Source organism: Sinocyclocheilus rhinocerous, unplaced genomic scaffold (assembly GCF_001515625.1).
Source record: "Sinocyclocheilus rhinocerous isolate Xijiao unplaced genomic scaffold, SAMN03320098_v1.1 scaffold1259, whole genome shotgun sequence".
In the NCBI taxonomy this organism is placed as follows: Eukaryota; Metazoa; Chordata; class Actinopteri; order Cypriniformes; family Cyprinidae; genus Sinocyclocheilus; species Sinocyclocheilus rhinocerous.
Window position 1 is genome coordinate 575,253 of NW_015650717.1, and position 9,674 is coordinate 584,926.

The window sequence follows — 9,674 nt, forward strand, 5'->3', positions numbered from 1 at the left end:
CTCCTGTTAACAAACGTTGGTTTTCACGAGACTCACCGGCGCATGCGCAACGTTGAACTCATACGTCATCTGCCCGGAACGGCTTCCAGTGTACAACTGTTGGCGCAAGCTAGATTAAAGTGATTATTAAGTTTTGAATATGGATATTTTTCTTACAAAATGCATCGATTCGCTACAGGACGCCTTTGTTCACCCCCCGGAGCCGTGTGAGACACTTTTTTTTAATGGAGGGGCACTTTTTATTTCACTTCTTTTTGACTGATGCATGCAACACCTGCTGAGTGGCATTAAACAGCTTGAAAGATCAAAGACGATGTTTAATCTAACTCCGACTGGATTCGTCTGAAAGAAGAAAGTCATGTACACCTAGGATGGCTCTGGGGTGAGTAAAACACAACCTAATTTTCATTTTTGGGTGAACTAACCCTTTAAGTCAGTACACCATAGTGATCAGCTTTTCTGGGGTTTGAACCCCACAACCTTGTCGTTTATTTGAAAATTTAACCCAAGAATTGAACTCAGATTTACTCAATTTACTCTATACGTAGCACAAAAAAAGATTAAAAATGCACAATAGTGATCATATGTGTGACTTTCATGTGCAGAACATAAAAGAAGATGTTTTGATGGTGGTGAGAGTACAAGATCAGCCCTTATGGGGTTTGAACCATCAATCTTTTGCTTACCAGCCCTGATCTTTTAAGTTATACCAGCCTAGTTTCTCATGATGAACGGAACCATTACATGAATAATAGAGACATTCCATAGAGAAAGAGTCTTGTATGCTTTCACATGACCTCTTGAGTTTTAGGACAGGTGAGCTGCCCTACAAACTCAAGAGGTGATATTTGAGCAGGTGAAAAACAGTGCTTGAGGCGCTAATACATTCAAAACGGAGCTGTCAAAGCTCTTTGGTCATTTTACTTATCAGTTATTCACCAGTGTTTTCTGATTTTCTGGCTCTTATGAGAGGTGTCTGTCAGCTCTGCAGATGTCTGTCAGGATCAAGGGATCATATTTAGTTTTAAAGGGTTGGAACATATGTCTTGATACCTGAGAACTGTCAGGCCGTGAATGATGCCGAAACGCATTGTGCTGTAGATTGGTATTTTTCAGGCCCATGGCTTTATAGTTGGCGAATCGCCTCACGTGATCTCCGACCTCTGTGTTTGTGTTGCAGATCACCTCTGAGGTCCACCTGTTCAGTCACATTAAGGGGAAGAGGCACCAGCAGGCAGTGCGGGACAGCAGCAGCATTCAAGGGCGGGAGCTGTCCGACGAGGAGGTGGTGAGTCTCCCCCACTAAAAAACACTGAAGAAACAAGGGTCTTCCCCAGGAGTTCATAGTGAAAATGGAGAGAGTTTTGATAGAAATGCAAATTAAATGTATAAATTTGCATGTACTTTTAAATATGAAAGTGACTTAACGTCCTAATGTACTTAATGAAAATACAGAAAAGTTAAATATATTTATATATAAAAGGCCAAATTGAGTTGGTTATTTAATAATTCAAAAAATCGAAACAATGTAAAGTAATATACAAATTATTTTTATATTTAATACTTTTTAATATTTAACAGCTTTTAATATTTTATACATTTTCTATTTATTTATTGCAAATTTTATTTTAAATAATTCACTTAAAAATTGATATAATTTGCCACAGGTAAATCAATTTCTTAATTATTGTCATTGTATATACAGTATGTTTGTTTGCTTTTGTATATATTGTATTAACAGTAATTCTGTGCTTCTGTGCTAAAAATGTGCTTATTTTTTATTAAAGTATTTTTAGAATAAAGAATAATACATTATTATAAATACATAATTTATAATGTTATATATTTTATAATAATTTATACATTTTATGATAATTGTATAAATACAATTATTATAAAATTGTTTAATTTTATTGTAGATGAGCTTATTTTTCATTTTTTTCATTGTTTAATTATTATAAATGATACATACAAATAAAGCAAAAAATAATGTAACATTTCATCCTAATTTTCTAAACAAATACGAATTCTTACATTCATTATATTTATTGAAAGATTAAAACATTACTTGAAAAATTGAAGTGCTTAATGTAAATAGTTTTAGTCTTGCCCATATTTTTCACACACACACGTTTGTTTGCTTTTATTGCATGTATTTTATTAACAATAAAAAATTAATTATTATAAATTATACATACAATTATTATAAAACTGTTTGATTTTATTGTAGATGAGCTTATTTTTCATTATTTATTTTTTCCAAAATGTCAGTTGTTGTTTTTGTTTTTTTCAATGATTATAAATGATACGTACAATTACATTCAAAAAAAGCAAACAGAATATAGCATTTCACTCTGATTTTATATACAAATATGAATTATTACATTTATTATTCATAATATTTCTTGAAAGCTTTAAAACATTACTTGAATATTTGGTGGTACTTCATGTAAATAATTTCACTCTTGCCATGTTTCTCACACAAACAGTACGCGCACACTCCATTCAAGTTCATTTTTATGGCATACATTTCATTTTATGATTTTGCACATCATTTTTCATATCCGTAAAGGTTGAGGGGATCAACACCAACTTTCCCATATTTTCCCCAGTTTGTGGGACCGTAAAAGGCTACAACGAATCAACACTAATAGTGTTTGTGTATGTGGCGTGGGGTGAGATCACCCTGCCTTGTCTCTGGGCTTGACAGAGTGCCTTTCCTCTGAACGCCGCTCGTTAAATGCGGGATCTCACCGCAATATGAGATTGGCTTTCACACTGGGCTACTTTGTACGGCTGACAACTGTTGGTGCTATATGTCGCACCTTTGGCCCCTGGACCTCCTTCATTCTAACCTTTTTTCAGCGAGTAATATTTAAACCCCCCCTGCTACCTCTAAATCATTAGGCTTGGCTGCGGCCACCTATTTCTCTTCCTGACAGTGTGATAAACACACAGCCGAGCCACCGCGCCACGGCTCGCAACCGCGCGACACACTTCAGGTGCAGCCGACTTAATGAGGCCTGTCTAGATTGTGGAGCTTGATGTATTTAATTGAATTAACTAGTTTTTAAACAACTTTCATTCGGTTTACGTTTTAAAAAGGAAACCACCATTTACCTGTGATTTATACGACGCAATCTATAACAGTCAGCGAAATTAGCTAAATTGGAAACTTGATTTTGTCTGAACTGTACATTTTTTCATTACCGTGTCCTTGGCTCTTATTGGAAACGAACATGTTGCTTATATTCCTTCATCTGTAGAAGTTTATAAGTAATATATGTCTAAATGTGCAATTTTGGTCATTCGTTCCCATTTTAAGGAAACCTGGCCGTGGGACTTGTGTGGATAGTCTTGCCATGGACGCCCCAGTGCTTCTTATTTATGTCTTTGCTCATTTTGGTGCGCAGTATTTCATTCACGCAACCGCCAACTATTTTCCAGTCGGCACTTCCATAATTCTTGCCATTATGAAAGATTTTTAATTAAAACTAAGATGGTTTGCTGAACCGTGCAGAGGTCACAACATAGTTTTTCAGCAGAAGCGGGTCCAGAGCCTCCGTCTGTCCTCGTATTTAGTCATATTTCGCTATTTAAAAGACTGAGTTAAATTGAAAATACAGCGATTATCAACAGCAATGGATCAGTGCGGCTGCGGGACACTTGGATTGCCTCTTGGACTCTATATTATCCTTTATTGGTTGTCATCTCTTCTGGTTTAATGTGATATATCGTGGCTCTAGGCCCCCTGTGTTTGACATGCAAGAGTTTTATTTATCCTCAACCTTTGATGCCAGTTCAAGAAACACAGCTGTACGTTCAGTTATTCCAGCTAAAATATCACACAGCTTGTTGGAGTCATGGCCTAGTGGTTGGCACACAAGTGCTCATTTGGAACAAGCAGATTTAAGTCCAGACTTGTATTGTGTATCCATACATTAAGTGGCTTAAAGTAATTTAAAGATTATTAAGTAAATATAATAGAATACTATAGTAGTATTTAATAATTTTATATATATATATATATATCTAGAATATTATGCAAATAAAAAGTATGTGCACTTATTATATATATTAAACATATATACACTTTGTATACACTGTGTGTATTCTTTTAATTATAATAATATTCTAGAAAGATAATATAAAAAATTCTGAAATTGTAATTAATATCTAAAGTAACTTTAACTTTGTAACATAACATGTAAATAACTTAAAATAATAAAACTATAAATATTATATTTATTAAATATTTCATTTAATGTCATCTTTTTATTATTGTTGTTGTTATATATTAATATATTTGTATATTAACCAGTTCTTTCCTTTAGTGTTCTGATTAACACAACAAAGTTGTTTTGTCGTCCTCTGAACTTTTTTTATTTTTTATTTTTTTTACAACAGAGACATGTCAAATGACGCATCCAAGGTTAGAATGTTATCCTGCAAGGGATGCACAAGTCAAATTTTTTTTGTTTTTTTTGTGGGTTGCTGGTTAGTTACCTTATACCTCCTGTCTTTACATTGTACCTGAATGACAAACAGCTGTCTGTTTCACATTGGGGGAAAGCCATCTTTTGCCGGCTCTTTTGTGTCACACAAAAGAGTGGCGGAAGGGGACGTGTATCAGTGTGACAGTGAGAGCTTCATCACAGCCCCTGAGCAGCGGCGGAGGTGTGATGTTTTGAGTGCTCTCTCATTACGCCCCACAGAAAGCACTGTGGGTTTTTGGGTGTTCAAGCCCACGGGCTGGTCTCTCTCACTTTTTATATCCCACTCGCACGCCTCCTATTATCACCGTGTGCAAGTGGACACCTGTCCATCACCTGTCCGTCCATGAATTTGATAGGTCGTCATATGTCACATTGTCCTCTTTCTATAGCATCAATTTTTTATGCCATTCTGAGGAAAGCATCACTATTAAATATTGCTTATACTTGGAGTTTGGGTTTTTTCATGTGCTAATGTTCATCAAAGCAATCCGACTATTTCCATCTGGCAAACAATTCTCACAGACTTGAGTCATTTAGATAATCTAAATATGAAAAATACTTTCTACATTTCATGTATGTATTAAACAGGGTCTTAAAAAGGTCTTAATTTGCCATTCCACATATTAAGGATATAAAAGCTTTTAAATCACATATAATATAAAGTCTTAAATTCATAAAGTCATGGCAAAATCTTTCTCTGTATTTTTGTCTTTTTTTTTAATACAACTATTTTTTCTAATACAAATATTAAAATATTTTTAATACTAAACATCCTCAAATCAAGATGCATTTATTTGAGATGCGAAATTAAGTCTAGTTAAACAAAATTGAGTTTGTTTAAAGGAGTCATATGATGCGATTTCAAGTTTTCCTTTCTCTTTGGAGTGTTACCGAGAGAGAGAGCGAGAGAAAGAGAGAGAGAGCGCGAGAGAAAGAGAGAGAGCGAGAGAGCGAGAGAGAGAGAGAAAGAGAGAGAGAGGGTCACTCACAGTGGAGTCAACTGTCTTAACCGTGGCTTGTGTACTGCAAACACATAACAGCTTCATCATGGTGTCTGTCACGCGACTCTGTTCCCCTTTCGGGCTTGAACTGATTGTAAAACTAATGACATTATTTACTGTCTTTACATTTATTTTGAAAGATGAAGCTCGCGATTATGGTAAGGGCCGTTACATTTCCGACGAGTGCTTGCGGTGTTCGGCCAATCACAATGCACTGGGTCAGCTGGCCAATCAGAGCAGACTGCACTTGTCGGAAGGAGGGACTTTATAGAAAACGAAGCGTTTGAGAGAGGCGGGGCATAGAGGACCTACAATAATGTACAGTATTTGAAAAATAATGTGTTTTTTGAACATTAAAGCATGTCAACATATTCTGTTACACCAAATACACAAAATAATGATCTTTAAAAAAGCATCATATGACCCCTTTAAATATCTGTCAGAGGAGTATGAAAATTTGTTTTCCTTTTGAATGAAGTTTATTTGTATATTTCGTTAGCTTTTATTTGTTTATTTTAAATCATAAACTCATTAATTTTGATCAATTCTGCAGGAAACAAGACGTTTGACAATTTATTCTCAAGTAAATGTATCTTGATTTAAGAATCTTTGGACATTTTAACTGAAAAACAAGACAAAATATTGAGGAGGAAAATTATTGTTTTCAAGTGTAACCAGAAGATACAGTAAAAGTTATTTCCATATTTTAGTGTTTGTGAGCAGAGCTGTTCAAGCCTTAAGCATTTTTTTGTAAAATAAATTATAATTTAATAAAGAGATCTGTTAGAGCTTACAACCATATTGACATACTGTTGCCTTCAATTTATTCCCTTAAGAAGTCTTAAAATCACTTTCATAAAACCTGCAGAAACCCTGTTAAACAATGTACATTAAACTTTAGTTCAGGTAAGTTTTGTTTTGCCGGCATAGATCCAGAGCAGTGGTGTTATGATATGATTTTCTCTTAAAATTTATTCGTAAATTAAATTCTATTTGAGTCTCAAACTGTCGAAGCGATTGACTTGCCATAACTGTTTTCCATTCCTCGGTTCACTTGCACATTACGAGCTTAGCTCCGGCCCTGATCTCCTCACAGATCTGTTTTTGTGGTGCTCCCCTCTCCTCCAAACCCCTCTTTATAATCTCAAGATGGTGCACGTCTTTGAGGTGTTACAGAAACAATCCCATTAAGTGAACGGCAGGCGAACTAGATCGCCTTTCAGAGAGATTACTCAACAGATGCCTCTCTGGCCACAGGGAGGCAATGGTTATGACTGCAGGCTCGACTCCTGTTCCCCAGGGACTCGGGGTGGACGCCCCGTCCAGCACACACACAATAACTCGTCCACTTGAAACACTATATGATGCAGATCTACAGATTTCAAACGGAGGGCCATGAGGCAATTTGTCACATTTGTCTCAAAGTAATTCATTAAGGACAGGTGTCAAGCATTCGAGGCGGTGGTCGTTAAAACGTTGTTATTGTTCAACATTAATGGACCTGTGAAGAGCTGTTAGAAGAAACAGGGAGTCGATGTTTATTCAGATATGTTGTTCGTTGTCTCCGAACCAATCCCTAAATATTGAGTACATAACTCATCCCTCACCCTTGGCTCTGAGCATAAATAATACTGATCTGACATAAATAATAAGACAGGTGAAACGTTCCATAGCCTTTTATCTTAAAGGACTAGTTCACCCAAAAATTAAATTCTGTTATTAATTACTCCCCCTCATGTCGTTCCAAACCCGTAAGACCTTGGTTTATCTTCAGAACACAAATTAAGATATATATTTGATGAAATCCAAGAGCTTTCTGACCCTGCATAGACAGCAACGCAACTACCACATTCAAGGCCCAAGGTAAAGGTAAAATAGTCCCTGTGACATCAGTGGTTTAACCGTAATTTTACGAAGCTACGAGAATACTTTTTGTGCGCAAAAAACAATCTAAAATAACGACTTTGACAGAATGACAGAATTTAAATTTTTGGGTGAACTATCCCTGTAAAAAAAAAAAAAAGAACATTCTGGGATCATTTACTCACCCTCATGTCATTGCAAACCTGTATGGCTTTCTGACTTTCCTCTCAATCAGTGTTGGACCCCATTGACTTTCATTGTACAGACAAGAAAAAAGAACACTAATGCTGCGTCCCAATTCGCATACTGTCTGTCCTAAATAGTCTTTGAAATTAGAATTGGTGTGACCCAAATCATAGTATGGTGAAATGAGTGTCCCAAAGGATGGTTTACGTTGAAAATTTGAAGTGTAGATACATTCACACTCTATCAACCCACAATAATTTGCATTGGACAATGATTCGATTAGACGAATAAAAAAATCTTAAACTACAAACATGGCAGATATGCGAAGCCGACAGTTAGGTATAAAGGTTTAGATAAATAGTTTTGAGTGAATAATAATCTGTATCTAACCTGATGGAAAAAAATATTTAATATTATCCACATTATATTTAATCTGCAACGATGTTGTGAACTATTATAAAGATGCGTTTTGGTCATTAACTGTTAAATGCGTCATTATGCATACATATGAGGCGAGTTCCAGACTTGAAAGACATGCGACTGGTAGGTCAACATGTCAGTTCGTTTCTGTCCAATATGGTATGAAACGAAATTTGAAGGATGTTATTTATGTCAAGATGATTGGCAGGGCAGTTTAAATGGTGACATGTAAATATGACGTCAGTAAACGTCCCAAAGCTTGCCTATTATTTCCCTACTCATTTAAAAGTATGTACATTTTCTTCACAAAAAGAATACATACTTTTAGTATTATAAGTAGGTGATTTGGGACTCAGGATGAGACATTTTTCAAAATATTTTCCATTGTGTTTCACAGAAGACAGAAAGTCATACAGGAATGACATGATGGTGAGTAAATTATGACAAAATTAAAAATGTTTAATTTTCAGAACTTTGTATGTTTACAAGCACCAATCTAATCAAGCTACCGCAGATTTTTGAAGCATTAAATACACATTTTGCATCACCTCTGTCTTTTGAAGCAAACGCACAACACATTACACATTAATCTGATTAATGTGTAATCAATCGCATTGTCTGTGCAGCCACATTCACAGTCATTTTTATAGGAATCTATGCGATTAGAAATTTCACGTGAGAATGAAAGATTTCCCAATGCAGATTTGCCAAATTTGCTGCATTGGCTTTGCAATATACTTCCGTGTAAGATGTGCTTGATACATCGCTAAACTATTGATGAGACCATGGACTTTTTGTCTGCTAAATTTAGCCAAACGTCAATGCAGCTTTAGTCTGACATTGCCAAAAAAAACAGTCGTCTTAAGTATTTACGTGGCATTTAAAAAAGTTATTGCAGTCGCACTTTATTTAAAGGCCCAATTCTCGCTATTAACAAACCATTAACTACGACTTTTGCCTCAAACTCCTAATTTGCTGCTTTATAATAGTTAGTAAGGTAATTTTTAAGTTAAGGTATTGGGTAGGATTAAGGATATAGAATATGGTCATGCAGCTTCATACGTGCTAATAAACAGCCGATATGTTAATTATAGGCATGCTAATAAGCAACTAGTTAATAGTGAGAATTGGTCCCTATACTAAAGTGTTACCGTTATTGCTTTAGTCTGACTAAAACCAAACCTTTAAATTGCCAGTAAATGCTCACTATGAAAAAACTACTGAAAAGATTCTTCTACCATCATCAGGGCAGTACACTCAAGATACCATTGATTCTGACAAATGGTCTTCATTTGTAAATATAACTTGAAATGAGGACAAATGTGACCCTGGACCACAAAACCAGTCATAAGTGTCGATTTTTTTGAAATTGAGATTTATACATCATCTGAATAAATAAGCTTTCCATTGATGTATGGTTTGTTAGGATAGGACAATATTTGGCTGAGATACAACTATTTGAATATCTGGAATCTGAGGGTGCAAATAAATCAAAATATTGAGAAAATCGCCTTTAAAGTTGAAGTCCTTAGCAATGCATATTACTAAGCAGTTTTGATATATTTACAGTAGGAAATTTACAAAATATCTTCATGGAACATGATCTTTACTTAATATCCTAATGATTTTTGGCATAAACGAAAAATCTATAATTTTCTCCCATACAATGTATTGTTGGCTATTGCTACAAATATTCCCCAGCGACTTA

The 9,674-nt window shown here is 35.2% G+C and overlaps 1 protein-coding gene across 1 annotated transcript in view; it reads left to right on the top strand.

The window, feature by feature from the left end:
* LOC107712524 (S phase cyclin A-associated protein in the endoplasmic reticulum-like) overlaps positions 1 to 9,674 on the top strand; it is a 127,936-nt gene that overhangs the window by 37,223 nt on the left and 81,039 nt on the right. Inside the window, exon 19 of the mRNA XM_016517814.1 lies at positions 1,181 to 1,288. Coding sequence (XP_016373300.1) covers positions 1,181 to 1,288 — 108 coding nt within the window. The remainder of the gene's footprint in view (positions 1 to 1,180; positions 1,289 to 9,674) is intronic.